Consider the following 26131-nt stretch of genomic DNA (forward strand, 5'->3'; position numbering starts at 1 on the left):
ACAGATAATAAAATACAACGATGTCTTAAAAGTTATAAATTTATGAGATTAGGGTCAACTGTTCGGCAAGGGCATAAATAGTAAAATCAATCAATCAATGAATTAGTTAAAACAATCAATTCCATGCAAAAATAATAAAAAAAACCATAAAGCAGTTTAATAATAATTTAAGGAATAAGGCTTGCTAGAGATGACAGCTGTATTTCTGCCATCTGCATATTGTAGAGAAGGGGATGAAACAAGAACATGAACTAAATTGGTCCCTTGGAAATCTGTGTTGAAACAAGTGTTTTCATATGGGAGGAGTAGAGCACCTATAACTATCACTGGTTTTCACCATGGTTACTGCAGTCATTCCTGTTATCAGAAATGTGCTGATGTGTCTCTCGTTTATATTTTCATTTTGTAGTAGTACATTTATCAAACAATCACTGACTTGACATAGTGTATATCATTATTCTACCTGATATATATATAACAAAGAAATACTTACAATGAACACATATGTTCTGCTAGCCTGGAATCAGCTAGAAAAAAACATCTAAAGCTACTGTTTTTCTTGTATTGCTATAAATAGATAAATAGCCTGCAGCAAGTTGTTTGATTGATTAGAGAGATTGTTTCGGTTCCATTCCATGTGTAATTATGTTCTCTATATCTGCCAGTAAAGTGTGAGCTAGCTGCTTCCTAGAAAGGATCTGCCATAGAATGGAAAGTCATACTTAGCGCATTTTGACCCCCATCCCCACCTATTCTGCTTTCCAGTGAGTTTGTTGTGGCCGTGAGCAATTTGTGTTTGAAATCTAGTGAACAGCCAGTAGGAAAAATAAGGCATATGCATTTTATATGTCAGGTATTCAGCCTGGCTTAATTGTATTGATTTAACTTTATAGGTAATGCAATTAAACGATTCCTGTTAAGCTCAATATTCCATAATGCCTTTTTGTTTAGCATGTTTGCATTTCCTTCACCCCAGGAAAAGTGTGTAATAAGAACCCTATAAAATGATGGTTTCTTATCGCATAGGATTACTGGAGTTTCAGCCATTTATTATGATGCCTAATTTATATTAGATTAATGCACAAACATGAAGTTAGCACACTTTATAGTTCCATCAACATAATAAATCATTAAAAAGCAATAAGCTTGGTGCCGCCTAGCAAGGCCTCTCCAAACAGTTCAAAACAAATAGCACAGAATAACGGAGCTGAAAGTCAGATACAAAAATAGGAAGGAATCATTATTTAGAGTATAAAGTCATTAACCAATGAAAAAGGGCTAATCAATAACATGTGTGGGATGAACCAAACACCAATTTCTTAATTCATTACTACCCAAACCAAATTTGAGTGGCCCAATTTAAACACAAAATGTGCTCCAATTATATGCATTTTCTGGAATAATCATACATTTAGAGGAGAAAAAATAAAAATAAACTAATTAATGACAAAATATTCTAGTCCTAATAATTAACTGCACACTACAGAAAGAAGGTTGAATGAGATTCTCTTTTAAGGCCCTTTGGATGGAGTACATCTAACTATTTCTGTACACTGTCACTTCAGTGTAATCTTTAATACAGTACATTCAAGTCAAGTAAGTATTTTAGACCATAACATTTAGGGGTGCTAACAAAAATGATTACAAGGTTTCAGGTGGCCCTCATATTCTACTGCTTATTTCTGCCATTAATGTTTTTCTTCCAAAATGTCTCTCCCATTTACCAGACAAATGAAAAGGTACTGCATTAAACAACCAGGTCAACTAACACATGCAGATTTTATTAGCGCCCCCCTCCCCCTTAACTTGCCAATAATTATTATACTCTTTTATAGTGCTTATGGGGGAATTCAGCAGCTGTGAACCAACTGAATACATTAATATAGACTTTAAGACAAAATACTAAAATGGTCTACTTTACTTAAAGCTCTTATGCTTGGAAGGATTTTGCAGCTACTCCAAATAACATAGGAGTAATTCATGGCAGTTTACATTTGCAGGTAGTGGAAACAAGCATTGTATACTTTTAGTGCTTTATAACTTAGTAGAGATGGAAGTGTTGTAGCTATTTAACATTGCCAGCTTAAAAATGTTGTCTCGTCTGTGGGTTACTCAGATAACCTGCAAAGTAAATCAATTGAGGTAAGTGACCTTTTGCCGGGAAATGTTCATCACTTCTACTCTGCAGACTTACTCTTATGTATTGTTGATGATTGCAGTCGATAGCTAACAGCTTCTTGCTCTATAGAGTTACAATCATGGGCACCTACCTTAAGAGGGTAGAATGTCTGTGAGGGAATGAGGTTATGTTAAAATTAAGCACCATTAGTAGAAAGAGCTATGCAGTGATAGGGCTATGGCTAAGTAATCCTGAAGATGGTATATTAAAAAAACAAGACTTGCCTTTTTCTTATTACAAGCGTTTGTGTCATAGGACGACTGCTTCTTAACATATTCACCACCCCTGAATTAGTGAATTGACAGAGATAAATCAGCCCAAATACTTTCGTTCAGGGTGATTGACATGCACTGTTCATGTACAACCAATCACAGTGCTGTGCAAGGAAAGTCTTGTGCAATAGCTGATGTACAGTGTATGTTGCCTGTTCTCCGTAAAGCAGGATGGACAAGTTCCCAAGTACGGAACTTTGTCCGCCCATCACTTTGTACATGGGACCCTTTACTTTTAGTACAGAAAGAAGAAAACTCCCCTATTTCTACTAAATTAGTGTTGAATAGGCTAAGCAATTGTTATTTTCATTATGTGCCATGTGACCAATCATTTACAAAAGGATATCCTCACATGGCACTGATGGGTGGGGGTCCAATCCCCTATAGGTCGCAGGGAACTATCTTATTGGTCATCTCAAGGATCAGACTGCAGATAAACCTCCAATCAAGTAGGTCATCTGTCCCCTCTTGTCCCCATTTTTGGGTGCCTTTGGAATTAAGTATAACATTGGAAGTAAATGGCATCTAAAACAGTGACAAAGGGCCAGATAACAAATGGAGAGCAAACATTTGTGTGCAATCGATAAGGAGTTTATCGCAAGTGCTTACGCTCATCTGGCATACCGCTGGTATTACGAGTTGAAGGTAAAGCAAAATCGTGATTTACCGCATCTTCAGAGCTCTGGTTAACTGTTTCTCAAAACTGCACAAAACACATCAAAAATACATTACAAAGTATAGTTAGACTCATAATAACAATTAATAACAGTATTGCACACAAAAGTTATAATGGCTCAAAGTGTTAGATAAAAAAAGGCAGGCATACTGTATATACACATATAAACACATAAATACATATGTACACACACATACACATATATATATATATATTGTATATGTGCATTTGAGCCCTTGGCAGGTAAGTAGAGGAAAATGTAAAAGCATATTTATGCAATATTCATATTTAATAAAGGTTTTAACTATGTATTTAGTGTAAATATTTCACATTCCATTGTTTTGCACATATCAGAATATTCATATTTTCATTTCGGGTTAGCGCACATGAAAATATGCGATCAGGTTTTTCTCCATTGACTTCTTTGGGGGAATATGTGAATGCACGCACGATATTGTAAGTTCGGCTTTTTGCACTTGTTGAGTTAGTGCGTGAGCGGAACCGTTAATTAGCACTCCACACATGGGGCATATGTATCAAGCTCCGAATGGAGCTTGATGCCCCGTGTTTCTGGCGAGCCTGCAGGCTCGCCAGAAACAGCAGTTATGAAGCAGCAGTCACAAAGACCGCTGCTCCATAACCTGTCTGCCTGCTCTGAGCAGGCGGACAGACATCGCCGGAAATCAACCCGATCGAGTACGATCGGGTTGATTGACACCCCCTGCTGGCAGCCTATTGGCCGTGAGTCTGCAGGGGGCGGCGTTGCACCAGCAGCTCTTGTGAGCTGCTGGTGCAATGCTGAATACGGCGAGCGTATTGCTCGCCGTATTCAGCGAGGTCTGGCGGACCTGATCCGCAGTGTCTGATCAGGTCCGCCAGACCTTGATACATATGCCCCATAATCTGGCCCAAAACAAGTTATTTGGATGATAGAACTTTATTTTTTTTTAGCAAATGTCAAGGTTGACATTTACATATTGATATTTGACTAGAACCTTTACAGTATACTTTACAAATCTTAGTTTCTAACATGCTGCATTTCATCCTTCATCTTTCACACCATAATTCAAATAGTAAATGAGATGCAGCTGTCAGCCTCTATATTAATTCCGTAGAAAGCATAGCCAGGTAAATTAGATGATTGTGTCTTTATAATTAAACTATAATGTAGCAGACAGCTCTGACTGTAATACTCTGTGTAACTGCACATTTTTGTCTGAAAATGTAATTTTTAATTAATGACCTACATTATATCAGTTGTTTAACTATCACTTTTTTTTCTTTTAGTTATTAAAGCTGCATGAGTCACTTATATAATTGCTATATATATATATATATATATATATATATATATATATATATATATATATATATATATATATATATATATATATATATATATATATATATATATATATATTTGTATATATATATAATAACAGCTTTTGTAGTTTACTAGCATTTCTCTGTAAGAAGTAGACTGCTATATCATTTTAAAACTGTATAGAATTTCCATTGTACGTTTAAAGAGTTGAATTTCCATGAGATTAGTTTTTCATATTTTGATACGAACAAAAATTATGTTTTAGAATATAAGACATCTTTCACTGAGATTTTCCAGTAAGGAATAATCAAATATACAGGCACACAGGGGGTTTGAAAACCGACTGCTATAGAATATTACCTATATATATTACACATTATTATATATTCTTTTACATAAATAGTAGGAATATACTGGACCAGTGATAACTATTTGTGGTTTAAATTAAGTCGTAAGAGTTCTATGGTGCATACAGTGTTTCCCTATGAATGATGGTTATCTAGCCATGTAGGCAAGCATGTCAGTTCTGCTGATGCGCTGCAGGCAAACTACATATTCTATTTTTAGGTTGTCACATTTCATTAAACTACTAATATAACATATACAACATACATGTCTCTAAAGAAGGGCCGGATTACGCGTGGCACGCTAACAGTTGAGCGCGAGCAATATCGGGTTTATCGTAGCTGTTTGTGCGCATTGGAAGTAGTGTGCAACAAGTTGCGTAAACCAGATCACACTTTCTCAAGTGCGCTAACCCAACATAAAATATTAATAGTAATATAAACCCTGTTATAGTGAAACGTTAAAATCTTATTTGAAATAATTTATTATTTGAAATCATTGTTACCAGCTTTAGTTTCTGACTTATGCTGCATAAATATTTAGGTTGATTTATGCTAATTACATTCTCTGGTATTTTTTCTAAAAGAGGTGGCAACCTATGTAAATGAGGAATGCAAAACTAGAGTGAAAACAGCTGCCAGTGGCCACATTATAATGTAATATGCACTGCTGTGTCTTTTTATTTTATTTTTTTAAATGGTTATTTTACCTAATTACTCAACATCAATAAAGTATGTTATTTTCAGTTTGTTCAAGGTTAATAAAGAAGTCAGTTTCTTTTTTTTGTTGCCAATTAATAGGCTATGGGGCCAATTTATTAATGTCTGTCCGACATGATACGCTGACGGCATTTAACTTTGCACAAGCAGTTCACCAGAACTGCTTGTGCAATGCCGCCCCCTGCAGATTTGCGGCCAATCGTATAGGATCAGGCGGATTGCAGACCACAGCCTCAGAAACAGGGGCATCAAGCTCCATTCGGAGCTTGATAATTCGGCCCCTTTATCTTCATGCCCAGACTGTGTAGAACAGCGGTGAGAAAGTGGTGGCCCAGTTACTACATTCGGTGTGGTGGCTTCCCTTATTCTTTCTTATGAAACAGTCTTCCATTTTAACCCCCAGAAAATACATAGGGTTGGATTGTGCGAGACCCGCTATTGATAGCAACAGTAATTCCCACAACTCTGTTAGTGGACAGGGACAATCATACACAATTAGGATAACTAAAGGATAGTTTTATTCAGAACAGGAAGATTTACTATCCAAAAAGAACTCTCTTTAAGTGGCCTGTCTACGTGACCCTAAGCTACTGAATTATTTACTTGACACATTAAACTGATTATGACATCAGGGACTTCCTGAGTAATTAAAGGGACAGTAAAGTAAAAAAAACAACCTTTCATGATTTAAATAGGGAATGTAATTTTAAACAACTTTCCAATTTACTTTTATTATCAAGTTTGCTTTGTTCTCTTGGTATTCTTAGTTAAAAGCTAAACCTAGGAGGTTCATATGCTAGTTTCTTAGACCTTGAAGGCCACCTCTAATCTGAAAGCATTTTGACAGTTTTTCACCACTAGAGGGCGTTAGTTCATATGTTTCACATAGATAACATTGAGCTCAGGCACGTGAAGCTCCTAGGAGTCAGCACTGATTGGCTAAAAATGCATGTCTGTCAAAAGAACTGAAATAAGGGGACAGTTTGCAGAGGCATAGATACAAGGTAATCACAGAGGTAAAAAGTATATTATTATAACTGTGTTGGTTATGCAAAACTGGGGAATGGGTAATAAAGGAATTATCTACATTTTTAAACAACAAAAATTCTGGTGTTTACTGTCCCTTTAAGAAAAAATTCCAATAATGTATTAGTTACATATTTATTCAAGACAACATATGCAGCTAATCTACATTTATACATGATGGCAGTTGTCATTTATTAGATTGCCTTCACTGTGGAAAATAATGTTTTTAGCATGGAGGTATAGCAATTAACATATATGTATGTAAGTTTGAAGTGGTGGTAAGTAATATCAAGACCATAGATCTTCACATAAATTGATATTGGCAACTCCAAATAACTCATTATCCCTTTCTCTATCAGGGATCTCACAGATGTACAGGGAGTGCAGAATTATTAGGCAAATGAGTATTTTGACCACATCATCCTCTTTATGCATGTTGTCTTACTCCAAGCTGTATAGGCTCGAAAGCCTACTACCAATTAAGCATATTAGGTGATGTGCATCTCTTTAATGAGAAGGGGTGTGGTCTAATGACATCAACACCCTATATCAGGTGTGCATAATTATTAGGCAACTTCCTTTCCTTTGGCAAAATGGGTCAACTTGACAGGCTCAGAAAAGTCAAAAATAGTGAGATATCTTGCAGAGGGATGCAGCACTCTTAAAATTGCAAAGCTTCTGAAGCGGGATCATCGAACAATCAAGCGTTTCATTCAAAATTGTCAACAGGGTCGCAAGAAGCGTGTGGAAAAACCAAGGCGCAAAATAACTGCCCATGAACTGAGAAAAGTCAAGCGTGCAGCTGCCAAGATGCCACTTGCCACCAGTTTGGCCATATTTCAGAGCTGCAACATCACTGGAGTGCCCAAAAGCACAAGGTGTGCAATACTCAGAGACATGGCCAAGGTAAGAAAGGCTGAAAGACGACCACCACTGAACAAGACACACAAGCTGAAACGTCAAGACTGGGCCAAGAAATATCTCAAGACTGATTTTTCTAAGGTTTTATGGACTGATGAAATGAGAGTGAGTCTTGATGGGCCAGATGGATGGGCCCGTGGCTGGATTGGTAAAGGGCAGAGAGCTCCAGTCCGACTCAGATGCCAGCAAGGTGGAGGTGGAGTACTGGTTTGAGCTGGTATCATCAAAGATGAGCTTGTGGGGCCTTTTCGGGTTGAGGATGGAGTCAAGCTCAACTCCCAGTCCTACTGCCAGTTTCTGGAAGACACCTTCTTCAAGCAGTGGTACAGGAAGAAGTCTGCATCCTTCAAGAAAAACATGATATTCATGCAGGACAATGCTCCATCACACACGTCCAAGTACTCCACAGCGTGGCTGGCAAGAAAGGGTATAAAAGAAGAAAATCTAATGACATGGCCTCCTTGTTCACCTGATCTGAACCCCATTGAGAACCTGTGGTCCATCATCAAATGTGAGATTTACAAGGAGGGAAAACAGTACACCTCTCTTAACAGTGTCTGGGAGGCTGTGGTTGCTGCTGCACGCAATGTTGATGGTGAACAGATCAAAACACTGACAGAATCCATGGATGGCAGGCTTTTGAGTGTCCTTGCAAAGAAAGGTGGCTATATTGGTCACTGATTTGTTTTTGTTTTGTTTTTGAATGTCAGAAATGTATATTTGTGAATGTTGAGATGTTATATTGGTTTCACTGGTAAAAATAAATAATTGAAATGGGTATATATTTGTTTTTTGTTAAGTTGCCTAATAATTATGCACAGTAATAGTCACCTGCACACACAGATATCCCCCTAAAATAGCTATAACTAAAAACAAACTAAAAACTACTTCCAAAACTATTCAGCTTTGATATTAATGAGTTTTTTGGGTTCATTGAGAACATGGTTGTTGTTCAATAATAAAATTAATCCTCAAAAATACAACTTGCCTAATAATTCTGCACTCCCTGTATAATTGTTTTATGTTAATATATTAACATGTTTTAATGTTGTTGATTTCATTTTTTTTTTTTTTGTTGTTTTCAGGGAAAAACGTACGTTTTTGATCGGGTTTTCCCTCCAAATACAACCCAAGAGCAAGTCTATCATGCATGTGCCATGCAGATTGTCAAAGGTAAGCCCTTTTAAAGCTTTATTTAACAAAATATCAATCCTTTTGATGACATTTTTTTATCTGTTAAAAGTTACAATTATCTATTGGATACAGCATACATATTGAGGCCTATTTATCTGTCCTAATGCAGGGGAGAATTTATTAGTGTAGGTTGCAGATCTATGTATCTATCTATCCTCAAAATTATTATACAGAGCAGCATCTATATCCGACAGACATCGCTGAATGCGGAGAGCATTCAGCATTCTTGTGAGCTGCTGGTGCAACGCCGCCCCCTGCAGACTCGCGGCCAATCGGCCGCCAGCAGGGGGGTGTCAATCAACCCGATCATACTCGATCGGGTTGAATTTCGGCGATTCCTGTCGACCTCATCAGAGCAGGCGGATAGGGTTATATAAATGGGCCTCGTGTAGATTAATTCAAATAAATAAAAAAAATAAACACATTGTCAATTCAATTAGATATTTTAATTAATGAAAGATATAAAGTACTTGATAAACGTAAATGACAAAGTAGGTTGGAATTATGTACTATTGAAATAAGTACTGTATGTATTCCAAGATTTCAAACTATGCCAAGGAGCAAGTACTTATTCCAACAGATGTTGTATAAGAGATTAATTCGTAGATAATTGTTTTTATTTTACTGCTGTCATTTTTTCCAGGCTTCAGCTTTGCTTATTATATTTTTTATTTTTTTTTGATACCCTCTCTCAAGGCCACCTTTAGTATTTGCAGGGCCCTGGGCAAGTCATATTTGTGGAGCCCTTTGGCCCAGTGCCTTTATTCCTCTTTCTCTGTATGCCCTGCTCCCTGTATGGTCCACCCTTTTCCAACCTTCAATGTTACCTAAATAAAGAATAACATTATATATTACACAAAAACCAGGATGTACATTACACCCTTTCATACCCTCACCCCTGAAAGTGCGGGGACCCCACAGAGCGAGCGTGGGGCCCTGGGTGGGTTTCCCTCTCACGCTGCCCTCTCTTATGAGCCAGTGTTGTGGTTTTTGCTAGGAGTGTCTAAGATTGCCTCTGTAACGATGAAACTGGATTTTCAGATTTCAGGGGTGTATTTTAGCCAAGACCAACAAGACGTATGCCAAGGACAGCAGGTTTTATGAGGGCAGTACATTTTTTGGGGATAGCTCTACCAGTAGTGGACCTACTCAACAGAGTGCATGGGTGCAACATTTTTTGGGGCCCCCAAAGTTAACTCAGTAGTAGGCAATAGTTATAATATAGATGCTGCTCTGTATAATAATTTTGAGGATAGATAGATACATAGATCTGCAACCTACACTAATAAATTTTCCCCTGCATTAGGATTGTACACATGTCTGGCTGCTATGAGCCCATCCGGCACTTGTGCCCTGGTGCCACTACACCTGCTGCACCAATGGCAGTTCCGCCTCTGAGTTGTATGGCATGATGGCTTCTCATTCCTATACTATACAAATGTTTTATTTATTTATTTATTATTTGTATTAATAGTGACAGAATAATCATATAAGCATCTGACATCATATACATTCTAGTAGTTTTGTCACATTTGTATACTTATGTTAACCTGGTAAAAGGAACATAACTAACCAAAAGAGGAAAATAAAAGATAAGTGCAAAAACAAGCAGTATGAGTATCAGGGTAGTCCTTTGTGGTCTGTTAGTTATATACTGTATATATATATTTTTTTTATTACAGCTCAACTATACTTGGTTTGTTAGAGGGGTGAATAACCCCTCCACTTATTTAACATGTTAAGCCATGTTCAAAATACATTTTCCAGTTATTTCGAAAAAAATATCCCAGACGTAATATCTGTGCCAAAGCTTTGAACTTTCTTAATCAACTATACTGAAAATGTATTGAGATGTTTTATAAATATTTCTGCACTGTCTCCAGCATTTTGTTTTGAACTCCAAATTAAAGGGACAAAAAAGCACATTATATAAACCTACATTTACTTCAAATTGAAGCCAGTTTCTTAAATTGGGTATTGATTTGCAAGATTTTTCAGAAACCCTAGGTTGCAGAATTTGCTTTTTGTTCTCTTCAAGGAGCATAAGACTAGCTGCATTTTTACACAAAAGCAAGAGGTGTTTAATGTCCCTTTACTGGCCCCTCTCCTTTTTTCATTCTTTTTCAACAGCTTTTCAAATAACGTTTTTTACTTTTCTAATTCAGCAGCGTTGAGCTCTTCAAACCCTATTTTTGTATCATTTTCTTAGCATAGCTTGGCTGTTTGCACAGCCTTTTTATGTTAAGATTTTTGTTCCTGTTCAGTTCACAAATTAACACCTAGATTACGAGTTCTGCGTTAGCCTTAAAACGCAGCGTTAAGGGGTCCTAATGCTGCTTTTTAACGCCCGCTGGTATTACGAGTCAGGCAGGAAAGGGTCTACCGCTCACTTTTTTTCCGCGACTCGAGGCTACCGCAAATCCCCTTGCGTCAATTGTGTATCCTATCTTTTCTATGGGATTTGCCTAACGCTGGTATTACGAGTCTTGGAAGAAGTGAGCGGTAGACCCTCTACCGCCATGACTCCAACCACAAAAAAAAGTCTGTAGTTAAGAGTTTTATGGGCTAACGCCGGAACATAAAGCTCTTAACTACAGCACTACAAAGTACACTTACACCCATAAACTACCTATGAACCCCTAAACCGAGGCCCCCCCACATCGCAAACCCTATAATAAAAATATTTAACCCCTAATCTGCCGACCGGACACCGCCGCCACCTTCATTATAGCTATGAACCCCTAATCTTTTGGCCCTAACATCGCCGACACCTATATTATATTTATTAAACCCCTAATCTGCCCCCCCAACGTCGCCGCCACCTACCTACACTTATTAACCCCTAATCTGCCGACCGGACATCGCCGCCACTATAATAAATGTATTAACCCCTAAACCACCACACTCCCGCCTCGCAAACACTATAATAAATTTTATTAACCCCTAATCTGCCCTCCCTAACATCACCGCCACCTACCTACAATTATTAACCCCTAATCTCCCGCCCCCAACGTCGCCGCTACAATAATAAAGTTAATAACCCCTAAACCTAAGTCTAACCCTAACACCCCCCTAAATTAAATATAATTTAAATAAAACGAACTAAAATTACTATCATTAAATAAATTAATCCTATTTAAAACTAAATACTTACCTATAAAATAAACCATAATATAGCTACAATATAACTAATAGCTATTTTAGGATTTATTTTTATTTTACAGGCAACTTTGTATTTATTTTAGCTAGGTACAATAGCTATTAAATAGTTAATAACTATTTAATAGCTACCTAGTTAAAATAATTACAAAATTACCTGTAAAATAAATCCCAACCTAAGTTACAAATACACCTAAAACTACACTATCAATAAATTAATTAAATAAATGAACTACAATTATCTAAACTAAAATACAACTAAACTATAATAGAAAAAAAACAAACACTAAATTACAAAAAATAAAAAAATATTACAAGAATTTTAATCTAATTACACCTAATCTAAGCCCCATATAAAATAAAAAAGCCCCCCAAAATAATAAAATTCCCTACCCTAAACTAAATTACAAAGTAACCAGCTCTTTTACCAGCCCTTAAAAGGGCCTTTTGCGGGCATTGCCCCAAAGTAATGAGCTCTTTTACCTGTAAAAGAAAAATACAATCCCCCCCCAACATTACAACCCACACACCCCTACTCTAAAACCCACCCGATCCCCCCTTAAAAAAACCTAACACTACCCCCCTGAAGATCACCCTACCTTGAGCCGTCTTGTGCCAGCCGGCAACTGATGGGACAGAAGAGGACATCCGGACCAGCAGAAGTCTTCATTCTATCCGGGCAGAAGAGGACATCCGGACAGGCAGACATCTTCATCCAGGCGGCATCTTCTATCTTCATCCTTCCGGAGCGGAGCTGAGCCATCTTCTATCCAGCCGACGCGGAGCCATCCTCTTCTTCCGACGGACTAACGAAGAATGAAGGTTCCTTTAAATTACGTCATCCAAGATGGCGTCCCTCGAATTCTGATTGGCTGATAGGATTCTATCAGCCAATCGGAATTAATGTAGGAAAAATCTGATTGGTTGATTTAATCAGCCAATTGGATTGAAGTTCAATCCGATTGGCTGATTGGATCAGCCAATAGAAGGCAAGGGAATTTTATTATTTTGGGGGGCTTTTTTATTTTATTAGGGGGCTTAGATTAGGTGTAATTAGATTAAAATTCTTGTAATTTTTTTTATTTTTTTTTAATTTAGTGTTTGTTTTTTTTGTATTATGGTTTAGTTTAATTGTATTTTAGTTTAGAAAATTGTAGTTAATTTATTTAATTAATTTATTGATAGTGTAGTGTTAGGTGTATTTGTAACTTAGGTTAGGATTTTTTTTACAGGTAATTTTGTAATTATTTTAACTAGGTAGCTATTAAATAGTTATTAACTATTTAATAGCTATTGTCCATAGTTAAAATAAATACAAAGTTGCCTGTAAAATAAAAATAAATCCTAAAATAGCTACAATGTAGCTGTTAGTTATATTGTAGCTATATTATGATTTATTTTAAAGGTAAGTATTTAGTTTTAAATAGGATTAATTTATTTAATAATAGTAATTTTAGTTCGTTTTTTTAAAATTATATTTAACTTAGGGGGGTGTTAGGGTTAGGGATAGACTTAGGTTTAGAGGTTAATAACTTTATTATTGTAGCGGCGACGTTGGGGGCGGGAGATTAGGGGTTAATAATTGTAGGTAGGTGGCGGCGATGTTAGGGAGGGCAGATTAGGGGTTAATAAAATTTATTATAGTGTTTGCGAGGCGGGAGTGCGGCGGTTTAGGGGTTAATACATTTAGCATAGTGGCAGTCGGAAGATTAGGGGTTAATAAGTGTAGGTAGGTGTCGGCGACATTGGGGGGACAGATTAGGGGTTAATAAATATAATATAGGTGTCGGCGATGTTGGGGGCAGCAGATTAGGGGTTCATAGGGATAATGTAGGTTGCGGCGGTGTCCGGAGCGGCAGATTAGGGGTTAATAATATAATGTAGGTGTCAGCGATAGCGGTGCCGGCAGATTAGGGGTTAATAAGTGTAAGGTTAGGGGTGTTTAGACTCAGGGTTCATGTTAGGGTGTTAGGTGTAGACTTAGAAACTGTTTACCCATAGGAAACAATGGGGCTGCGTTAGGAGCTGAACGCTGCTTTTTTGCAGATGTTAGTTTTTTTTTCAGCCGGCTCAGCCCCATTGTTTCCTATGGGGAAATCGTGCACGAGCATGTTTTTCCAGCTTACCGCTACCTGTAAGCAACGCTGGTATTAAGGGTTGAAGTGGAGTTAAATTATGCTCAACGCTCACTTTTCTGAGGCTAACGCAGCCATTCAGACAACTCGTAATACCAGCGTTGGCTTAAGGGTGCGCTGGAATAAAAAGGCTCGTTAGCACCGCAGGTCTTTACCGACAAAACTCTAGGCGTATATGTGCAATTGGTTTCTAGTTAATAAAAGTATATATAATTAAGTATAACTAAATCACATCCTAAACTAATTAATGTGTGCTTATGATTTTGTATGAAGTGTGTTAACATTTAAAACAATTATAAAATTACTCAAAATAATAAAAAATTGCTAGTTACACACGTTATGAATTTCTATGAGTGACAGTGATGTTAAAGAGCTACTAGATGTAAAAGATTTTACTTTTTGACAGATGTGCTGGCTGGGTATAACGGCACCATCTTTGCTTATGGGCAGACCGCTTCAGGGAAGACACACACTATGGAGGTAAGTCTTTCTTTTTTTAATTCACTTGCCTGTGTTCTAAACTGCTGTTTATCTCTCATGAATACATTTTCCTACTTGCACATGCTGATTTGTGCACGTGCAATTTGAAATAGCTAACTGAAAAATATTAAATGTGCAATGCTAAACTGTCATACAAGAAAACAGTTAACTGGACAAGAAGAAAGTTGTGGGCGGAGCTTGTAAGGCCAATTTCGGCTGCTAACAAACGATGATTATTTAAAAGTTTCATGTACTTCTTGCAAGCTTATAGATGTGGGACCCGTTGCAAGATGCTTGTCTTGTATGTAACAATAAATAATAAAGAATAAGTATTTGGTCTAGACTGTCCGTTTATAATTGAGCCTAGATGCTGGCATGCTGCAATGCATGCTGGTATCAGGCTCAATGGGATATCATTGGATGCCTCAGGAGTAAGGCAGTTCAGTGATGTGTGTACCATGGTCAGTGATCACATCAGAAATGACAAGCCATTGGGGCCTATCTATCAAGCTCCGAATAAAACGTGATGCCCCGTGTTTCTGGCGAGCCTGCAGGTTCGCCAGAAACAGCAGTTATGAAACAGCGGTCACAAAGACCGCTGCTCCATAACCTGTCCGCCTGCTCTGAGCAGGCGGACAGACATCACTGGAAATCAACCCGATCGAGTACAATCGGGTTAATAGACACCCCCCTGCTGGCGGCCCATTGGCCACAAGTCTGCAGGGGGCGACGTTGCACGCAATGCTGAATACAGAGAGCGTATTGCTCTCCTTATTCAGCGAGGTCTGGCGGACCTGATCCGCCAGACCTTGTTAAATAGAGGCCATAGCATTGACCTCTCACATTCTCTCCCTGTCGCGCTAAAAGGGTTAACAATATCAAAATGTTAATGCCTCTCAGTAAATTTCCCTGGAATTTCATGTAGCAGTTTTTGATAGGTAGCCACTTTTAAGTTCATCCATCATAGTACATTTTAGCGTTAAACCAATATTTCAATCTTTATAATATTTGGCCTATATTTGCTATACATATAACTAAAAAACATTTTTTTTTAATGCTCTCACATTTTCCAGTACTTTTGTGTGCTTATTGTAATTTTTGCACTCATATAGGCTATTACTAGAAAGGCCTGTTTGTCTGTTAGAATATTAGGTATAATATGTATGGGTGCACTTAACAAGAGAGCAGATAATTATGGTGAACCCAATACAAAAATGCCAAAATTGCTTCTGTAATTTAAACACAAAAACTGGAAAAAACATTTGTCCTTAAGGGGGTTAAATGGCCTATAAATCAAAATACTTCCTAGAAGATCCAATGGCCTCTATGTATCAAGCCGTCTACTTACCTGCATTTGCCGGCCCAATACGCTCGCCTAAGCTCATCTACCATCGCCGCCACGGACGTGAATACGTTCGCCAAAGTTATCAAGAAAGCTGTCAAGAAGCCGCGCACCAAGTACGTGCGATGAGCAGCGGACTGTTGTTAACTGACAGTCATCGATCTCGCTGCTCATCGGCTTCTTCGCAGCTTTCTTGCTACCCTGTCACTAAGCACCCACACTATGCTATACTGTTTTACCCCCTAAACCGCCTCTCCCGGAGCCCCCCCGCACCTAAATAAAGTTATTACCCCCTAAACCGCCGCTCCTGGACCCAGCCGCCACCTACATTATATGTATTAACCCCTAAACCGCCGCTCCTGGAGCCCCCCGCAGCTAAATAAAGTTATTACCCCCTAAACCACCGCTCCTGTACCCCGCCGCAACTATAATAAATATATTAACCCCTAAACCGCCGCTCCCAGACCCCGCCGCCACCTACATTATACATATTAACCCCTAATCTGCCCCCCTACACTGCCGCCACCTATATTAAAGTTATTAACCCCTATCCTGCGGAATCCGTACCCTGCCGCAACTAAATAAATTGTTTAACCCCTAAACCACCGCTCCCGGACCCCGCCGCAACTAAATTAAATGTTTAACCCCTAAACCGCCGCTCCCGGACCCCGCCGCAACTAAATTAAATGTTTAACCCCTAAACCGCCGCTCCCGGACCCCGCCACCACCTATATTAAACTTATTAACCCCTAAACCTAAGTCTTACACTAACACTTACACCCCTAACTTAAATATTATTTAAATAAATCTAAATACAGTGGGGCAAAAAAGTATTTAGTCAGCCACCAATTGTGCAAGTTCTCACACTTAAGAAGATGAGAGAGGCCTGTAATTTTCATCATAGGTATACCTCAACTATGAGAGACAAAATGTGGAAACAAATCCAGACAATCACATTGTCTGATTTGGAAAGAATTTATTTGCATATTATGGTGGAAAATAAGTATTTGGTCACCTACAAACAAGCAAGATTTCTGGCTCTCACAGACCTGTATCTTCTTCTTTAAAAGGCTCCTCTGTCGTCCACTCATTACCTGTATTAATGGCACCTGTTTGAACTTGTTATCAGTATAAAAGACACCTGTCCACAACCTCAAACAGTCACACTCCAAACTCCACTATGGTGAAGACCAAAGAGCTGTCGAAGGACACCAGAAACAAAATTGTAGACCTGCACCAGGCTGGGAAGACTGAATCTGCAATAGGCAAGCAGCTTGGTGTGAAGAAATCAACTGTGGGAGCAATAATTAGAAAATGGAAGACATACAAGACCACTGATAATCTCCCTCGATCTGGGGCTCCACGCAAGATCTCACCCCGTGGAGTAAAAATTATCACAAGAATGGTGAGCAAACATCCCAGAACCACACGGGGGGACCTAGTGAATGACCTGCAGAGAGCTGGGACCAACGTAACGAAGGCTACCATCAGTAACACACTATGCCGGCAGGGACTCAGATCCTGCAGTACCAGACGTGTCCCCCTGCTTAAGCCAGTACATGTCTGGGCCCATCTGAAGTATGCTAGAGAGCATTTGGATGATCCAGAAGCGGATTGGGAGAATTTCATATGGTCAGATGAAACCAAAGTAGAACTGTTTGGTAGAAACACAACTCGTCGTGTTTGGAGGAGAGAGAATGCTGAGTTGCAACCAAAGAACACCATACCTACTGTGAAGCATGGGGGTGGCAACATCATGCTTTGGGGCTTTTTCTCTGCAAAGGGGACAGGACGACTGATCCGTGTACATGAAAGAATGAATGGGGCCATGTATCGTGAGATTTTGAGTGCAAACCTCCTTCCATCAGCAAGGGCATTGGAGATTAAACGTGGCTGGGTCTTTCAGCATGACAATGATCCCAAACACACCGCCCGGGCAACAAAGGAGTGGCTTCGTAAGAAGCATTTCAAGGTCCTGGAGTGGCCTAGCCAGTCTCCAGATCTCAACCCCATAGAAAACCTTTGGAGGGAGTTGAAAGTTCTGTGTTGCCCAGCAACAGCCCCAAAACATCACTGCTCTAGAGGAGATCTGCATGCAGGAATGGGCCAACATACCAGTAACAGTGTGTGACAACCTTGTGAAGACTTACAGAAAACGTTTGACCTCTGTCATTGCCAACAAAGGATATATAACAAAGTTTTGAGATTAACTTTTGATATTGACCAAATACTTATTTTCCACCATAATTTGCAAATAAATTCTTTCCAAATCAGACAATGTGATTGTCTGGATTTGTTCCCACATTTTGTCTCTCATAGTTGAGGTATACCTATGATGAAAATTACAGGCCTCTCTCATCTTCTTAAGTGGGAGAACTTGCACGATTGGTGGCTGACTAAATACTTTTTTGCCCCACTGTACATATTACAATTATTAACTAAATTATTCCTATTTAAAACTAAATACTTACCTGTAAAATAAACCCTAAGATAGCTACAATATAACTAATAATTACATTGTAGCTATTTTAGGATTTATATTTTTTTTACAGGCAACTTTGTATTTATTTTAACTAGGTACAATAGCTATTAACCCCTTAATGACCGAGGACGTACGCCATACGTCCTCAGAAAAAATACAGCTAACGCCTGAGGACGTATGGCGTACGTCCTCGGTTTGGAAAGCAGCTGGAAGCAATCCTGATCGCTTCCAGCTGCTTTCCGGTTATTGCAGCATGCCTCGATATCAAGGCATCCTGCAATAACAATTTTTACCCCTCCGGTGCAGAGAGAGCCACTCTGTGGCCCTCTCTACACCGGACATCGATGGCTGCATTCGTTGGTCGGTGGGAGCTGCAGTGGGAGGCGGGTGGGTGGCCATCAATGGGTTCTGAGCCTGAGAGGGGGGCGGGATCGGGGGTGGGACAGTCGGGGGCATGCACGCGTGCACGGGGGCGGCGGGCAGGCGCGTGCACGGGGAGGGAGCGGGTGGGAACCGCTACACTACAAAAAACACAAAGTATAAGTGGGAGAAAGGGGGGGGGGGGGAGGAAATGCCCCAAAAAGTAATCTAAGGGATCTGGGAGGGGGTGGCATAGTTGCCAACATTGGTCTTGGGGGGGGGGAGCTACACTACAGATTTTTTTTTTAAAAAAAATAAAAAAGTTATATATTGTAAACTGGGTACTGGCAGAGCTGCCAGTACCCAAGATGGCTGTCAAGAAGGTAGAGGGGGAGGTTAGAGAGCTGTTTGGGGGGGGGGGGGGCAGGGTGGTTGGGGGCTAAGGGGGGATCCTACAGAGCAGCATATGTAAATATGCAAAGGAAAAAAAAGAAAGAAAAAAGGGATGAGTTTTATTTTAGTACTGGCAGACTTTCTGCCAGTACTTAAGATGGTGGGGACAATTGTGGGGTGGGGGAGGTAAGAGAGCTGTTTGGGAGGGATCGGGGGGGTGATGTGTCAGGTGGGAGGCTGATCTCTACACTAAAGCTAAAAAAAACCCTACAAGCTACCTAATTAACCCCTTCCCTGCTAGCCATAATACACGTGTGATGCGCAGCGGCATTTAGCGGCATTCTAAATACCAAAAAACAACGCCAAAGCCATATATGTCTGCTATTTCTGAACAAAGGGGATCCCAGAGAAGCATTTACAACCATTTGTGCCATAATTACACAAGCTGTTTGTAAATGATTTCAGTGAGAAACCTAAAATTTGGAAAATTTAACGTTTTTTTTAAATTTTATCTCATTTGGCGGAGAAATGGTGGTATGAAATATACCAAAATGGGCCTAGATCAATACTTTGGGTTGTCTACTACCCTACACTAAAGCTAAAATTACCAAAAAAAGCTCCCTACATCATCCCTAATTAACCCCTTCACTGCTGGGCATAATACACGTGTGGTGCGCAATGGCCATTAGCGGCCTTCTAATTACTAAAAAGCAACGCCAAAGCCATATATGTCTGCTATTTCTGAACAAAGGGGATCCCAGAGAAAAAAATTACAAACATTTATGCCATAATTGCACAAGCTGTTTGTAAATAATTTCAGTGAGAACCTAAAGTTTGTAAAAAAAAAATGTGAAAAAGTGAATTTTTTTTATATTTGATCGCATTTGGCGGTGAAATGGTGGCATAAAATATTCCAAAATTGGCCTAGATCAATACTTTGGGATGTCTTCTAAAACAAAATATATACATATCATGGGATATTCAGGGATTCCTGAAAGATATCACTGTTTCAATGTAACTAGCGCTAATTTAAAAAAAAAAAGTGGTTTGGAAATAGCAAAGTGCTACTTGTATTTATGGCCCTATAACTTGCAAAAAAGCAAAGAACATGTAAACATTGGGTATTTTTAAACTCTGGACAAAATTTAGAAACTATTTAGCATGGGTGTTGTTTGGTGGTTGTAGATGTGTAACAGATTTTGGGGGTCAAAGTTAGAAAAGTGTGTTTATTTTTATCATTTTTTCATCATATTTTATAAATTTTTTTATAGTAAATTATAAGATATGATAAAAATAATGATATCTTTAGAAAGTCCATTTAATGGCGAGAAAAACGGTATATAATATGTGGGGGTACAGTAAATGAGTAAGAGGAAAATTACAGCTAAACACAAACACCGCAAAAATATAAAAATAGCCTTGGTCCCAAACGGACAGAAAATGGAAAAGTGCTGTGGTCATTAAGGGGTTAAATAGTTATTAACTATTTAATAGCTACCTAGTTAAAATAACTACAAAATTACCTGTAAAATAAAACCTAACCTAAGTTACAAATACACCTAACACTACACTATCATTAAATTAATTAACAAAATTAACTACAATTACCTAAAATTAAATACAATTAAATAAACTAAACTATAGTACAAAAACAAACAAACACTAAATTACAGAAAATAAAAAAAAATTACAAGAAGTTTAAACTAATTACACCTTATCTAAGCCCCCTAATAAAATAAAAAAGCCCCCCAAAATAATAAAATGCCCTACCCTATAATAAATTACACAGTAATCAGCTCTTTTACAAGCCCTTAAAAGAGCTTTTTGCGGGGCATTGCCCCAAAGTATCCAAGATGGCGTCCCTCGAATTCCGATTGGCTGATAGGATTCTATCAGCCAATCGGAATTAAGGTAGGAAAAATCTGATTGGTTGATTTAATCAGCCAATCGGATTGAAGTTCAATCCAATTGGCTGATTGGATGAGCCAATAGAATTGACCTCGCATTCTATTGGCTCATCCAATCAGCCAATCGGATTGAACTTCAATCCGATTGGCTGATTACATCAGCCAATCAAATTCTTCCTACCTTAATTCCGATTGGCTGATAGAATCCTATCAGCCAATCGGAATTCAAGGGACACCATCTTGGATGACGTCATTTAAAGGACCAGGCATTCGTTGTTAGGACGTTGTTGGAAGAAGATGGCTCCGCGTCGGCTGGATGGAAGATAGTTCTGCTCCGCTCCGGATGATTGAAGATAGAAGACGCTGCTTGGATGAAGACTTCGGCCGGATGGAGGACCTTTCTGCCCCGCTTGGATGAAGAATTCGGCCCGGCTGGGTGAACACGACTCAAGGTAGGGTGAGCTTCAGGGGGTTAGTGTTAGGTTTTTTTAAGTGGGGTTTGGGTGGGTTTTAGAGTAGGGGTGTGTGGGTGGTGTGTTGTAATGTTGGGGGGGTTGTATTTTTTTTTACAGGTAAAAGAGCGGATTACTTTGGGGCAATGCCCCGCAAAAAGCCCTTTTAAGGGCTGGTAAAAGAGCTGATTACTTTGTAATTTAGTATAGGGTAGGGCATTTTATTATTTTGGGGGGCTTTTTTATTTTATAAGGGGGCTTAGATTAGGTGTAATTAGTTTAAACTTCTTGTAATTTTTTTATTTTCGGTAATTTTGTGTTTTTTTTTTTTTGTACTATAGTTTAGTTTATTTAATTGTATTTAATTTTAGGTAATTGTAGTTAATTTTTTAAATTAATTTAATGATAGTGTAGTGTTAGGTGTATTTGTAACTTAGGTTAGGTTTTATTTTACAGGTAATTTTGTAATTATTTTAACTAGGTAGCTATTAAATAGTTATTAACTATTTAATAGCTATTGTACCTAGTTAAAATAAATACAAAGTTCCCTGTAAAATAAAAATAAATCCTAAAATAGCTACAATGTAATTATTAGTTATATTGTAGCTATCTTAGGGTTTATTTTACAGGTAAGTATTTAGTTTTAAATAGGAATAATTTAGTTAATAATTGTAATATGTATTTAGATTTATTTAAAAAATATTTAAGTTAGGGGGGTGTTAGTGTTAGACTTAGGTTTAGGGGTTAATAAGTTTAATATAGGTGGCGGCGGGGTCCGGGAGCGGCGGTTTAAGGGTTAAACATTTAATTTAGTTGCGGCGGGGTCCGGGAGCAGCGGTTTAGAGGTTAATATATTTATTATAGTTGCGGCGGGTTCCAGGAGCGGCGGTTTAGGGGTTAATAACTTTATTTAGGTGGCGGCGGTGTAGGGGGGGGCAGATTAGGGGTGTTTAGACTCGGGGTACATGTTAGGGTGTTAGGTGCAGACATCTCCCATAGAAATCAATGGGATATCGGGCAGCAGCGAACATGAGCTTTCGCTGCTGTCAGACTACCATTTACTCCTATGGGATCTGCCGCCTCCAGGGCGGCGGATTGAAAACCAGGTACACTGGGCCGGAATAGTGCCGAGCGTACCTGCTAGTTATTTGATAACTACCAAAAGTAGTCAGATTGTGCTGAACTTGCGTTCGGCACATCTGTAGTGACGTAAGAATCAATCTGTGTCGGACTGAGACCGGCAGATCGTAGCTTACGTCACTATATTCTACTTTTGCCGGTCTCTAGCCTTTGATAACTATGGCGAATCAGCCTCGCCACAAATACGCTGCGGAATTCCAGCGTATTTGCGGTTGACGGCTTGATAACTAGAGGCCAATGTGTGAGTTTTGTGAAGTAACAATGCAAATTGTCATCACAGTGGATATATATTAATTCTCATTTTCTGTACATTATATTTTTTGGCCATTTTTGTAGCTCTTTAAAGTGATGGAAAATCTGAGCGTTTAACAAACACTAGAATTTACCATCACAAAAAATCAAGTGGATTTTAATTGATCATATATATAAAAAATGGTGCTAAACTCAACTATTCTGTGCCGTTGCACAGCTCTAAACTCAGGGGCTCCGGCCGCCCATGCACATCTGTCTTCTATCAATAAGGTGCCTCTTACACCTCTAAACCAAAAGCCGTGCATGCATAAAGTACACTGTCAGTTGACACACATGGCTATTAATTCAGAGGTGCAAACGCCACCTCATTGAAGGAGAGCAATGTGCTGCGGGCGGTGGCCGGAGCTGCTTAGTTTAGCACTGTGCAACGGCACAGAAAGGGTGAGTTTAGCATCCTTTTTTACATATCACATCACTTAAACTCCACTTGATTTCTAGTGATGGTAAATCCTAGTGTTTGTTTTATGCTTGGATTTACCATCACTTTAATCTTGAATTGTGATTGACAGTTTCATAGTATTTAATTACTGACGCTCTAATACAAGTGTTATGTTAATATTTATTTTACAGGGGAAACTTCATGATCCTCAGATGATGGGGATAATTCCCAGAATTGCGAGAGACATATTCAATTACATCTATTCTATGGATGAGAATCTGGAATTCCATATCAAGGTAATACTGCAGTAAACTCCAGATCATTGCCAAGTCCTAGCTAAATCAGGTGCTGTACAGCAGTGTATACAGGATTGCAACTAAGATGTTTTTGTGATTATTTTTTTATGGATTATCTATACTTTTTCTTATAGCTTATTTCTCATTTTGTGTCTATAAACAGTAAGCAGTTGTTGATTTTATTGATTTTTTCCCCACCTCAATTAAAGAGAGTTGAAGGTCAGATAGAGTGTGCAATCTTAAGAGAGTTTTCAGTTTACTTATCAAATTGACTTAATTATCTTGGTATGCTTTGTATAAGCATACCCAGATAGGATCCAGAGCAGCAGTGCACTACTGGGAGCTAGCTGGGGATTAGTGGCTACACACATATGTCTCTTGTCATTGATTCACCAAATGTGTTCAGCTAGGTCCTAGTAAATATTAAAAACAGTGCCTCTTTGGCATCAAAAGCGATTTACATAGCAATTAGAGGCAGTATTGCCCAAAAAATGAGAGAGAATGCGTTTCTGGCTTCTTATTTAAAGACTGAAGTGCTATACATATGTGCATTACTGCTTAATGCATCTCTATTACTTTACTCTGTTATTTTGGGTGATACCAGTTCTGATTTGCTATGTTACACTTCTTTTACGTAATAATGTATGAGGGTGGGGGGTTGGTCTAGCCAAAGGCTGGTAAATTCAACTTAATAGATTAAATCAATGGGCTCCATTTATCAAGCAGAAGCGGTTGCTGCTTCAGGAGGTACATAGTTTCCGGCTTGCCTGAAATGAAAGTTAAAGGGATATAAAACCCAAAATTTTCTTTTGTGATTCACACAGAGCAAACCAATTTAATAAAGGTTTCCAATTTATTTCTATTAGCAAAATTGCTTTGTTCCCATGATATTGTGTTTTGAAGAGATACCTAGGTAGGCAACTGGAGCAGTACATATGGCAGGAAATAGTGCTCTTGCATAAGGATAACATTCTTGCAAAAACTGCTGCTATATAATGCTCCAGAAATGGGCCGGCTCCTAAGCATATGTCCCTGCTTTTCAACAAAATATACCAAGAGAATGAAGGAAATGTAATAATAGAAGTATATTAAAAACTTGCTTAAAATTGCATGCTCTATCTGAATCATAAAAGAAAAATTGTGGGTTTCTTGTCCCTTTATAAAGCAAGGGTCACAAGACCTAAATGATGATTGACAGCGCCAGTGAGCAGCTGGTGGGCATTGCACAAGCATTTCTGGTGATATGTTTGTGCAATGATAAGCTGTCCACCTGCAGCGATGTCCAGCAGACATGATTTGCTACAGCAAATTTTGTCTGCTCAACACTTAGAAGGACCTGCATAAATACACTATGGTAGCACTTATCGTTACATCTATCAGTAAGACAACAAAATGTCCAGCTTTACTGTATTCTGTGACTCCTGTCCTATGGTAAGAGAAAGAGTTTCAAATTGCATAACCTCAGCTTTATCTGAGAAATTCTCTTGTTGGCAGAATCCATAAGGTGCACCACTTTGCTTGTTTACATTACTAATAAATCCTTTCTATTACAATTTAAGGCTAGATTACAAGTGGAGCGCAAATTTATTGTGCACCTGCAAACGGGTAAATTTGCTGATGCATGATAAATAATCAGCCATTACAAGTTAACGATTATAAAAATTAACCAGACAACCGATCTCTGGTTAATTTGATAAATGTGCCCTAAATGCCCCCAAAATACAGTGGTGTCAATTTTATTATAAAAAAATAAAAATTGTAGCATTTTTATTTTTGAATAAAATAACTGCACTAAGCAAGCAGTTTTTGGGGTTAAAGTTGGCGAGTGCGGGGTGGTGCCTTTACATTGTGGTCTATGGGAACTGTGTGTATCCAGTAAATAAATATATATATATATATATATATATATATATATATATATATATATATGTGTGTGTGTGCTCAAATGCATATACATTTATGTGTTAATATGTGTATATGTGTATATACACATATTAACACATAAATGTATATGTATATAAGCATATACATATATATTTACAATTTGCTGCCATCACTGCGTGAATTACCCACTTCGCTGTGCTAGTTCTCATGCCGAGTCTCACAAGTAGAGCGCAGATATCGCACTTGCGATAACGCAATTTTGTGCTCCACTCGTAATCTGACCCTTTGTGTGTTACATATGATATGTACACTACACTACATAATATTAAAACACGTTCTGCAAAATTTGGATGATCACAAAATGATAAGAAAGATGGTTCCTTGGTCAAGTCTAATGTATAGATAAAAATGTGAAATGTTTTATCTGATATTCTATACCTGTCAATAAAGATGTTGAAATTTGGTTTTGAAAGGAAATAAAAGGTTATTTTCTCTTTGTATAAATGTACTTTACTCTTTTTATATATTCTTTTCTGCATCATATAACATTTGCTTTTGTGCTGTTAAAATATATATGGCAATTGTATTCTTCAATATAAACTATATATATAGTAATTCTAATGTCAAGTATCTGAAAACGTCTACCTGTTGTATATTTTAAAGAATATTTGGCTATTTAATAAATGAATAATATGGTCACAATATAAATATAAAATACATATCCATATTTACTCTACTGTAACATTAATCCACT

General features: G+C 38.3%; 1 protein-coding gene across 1 annotated transcript in view; it reads left to right on the forward strand.

Annotated features, from left to right (window-relative positions):
* KIF5A (kinesin family member 5A) overlaps positions 1–26131 on the forward strand; it is a 189366-nt gene that overhangs the window by 67271 nt on the left and 95964 nt on the right. Inside the window, 3 exon segments of the mRNA XM_053708192.1 lie at positions 8548–8635; positions 14357–14430; positions 23389–23493. Of these exon segments, the coding sequence (XP_053564167.1) occupies positions 8548–8635; positions 14357–14430; positions 23389–23493 (267 nt within the window).

This window comes from Bombina bombina, chromosome 3 (genome assembly GCF_027579735.1).
Source record: "Bombina bombina isolate aBomBom1 chromosome 3, aBomBom1.pri, whole genome shotgun sequence".
In the NCBI taxonomy this organism is placed as follows: Eukaryota; Metazoa; Chordata; class Amphibia; order Anura; family Bombinatoridae; genus Bombina; species Bombina bombina.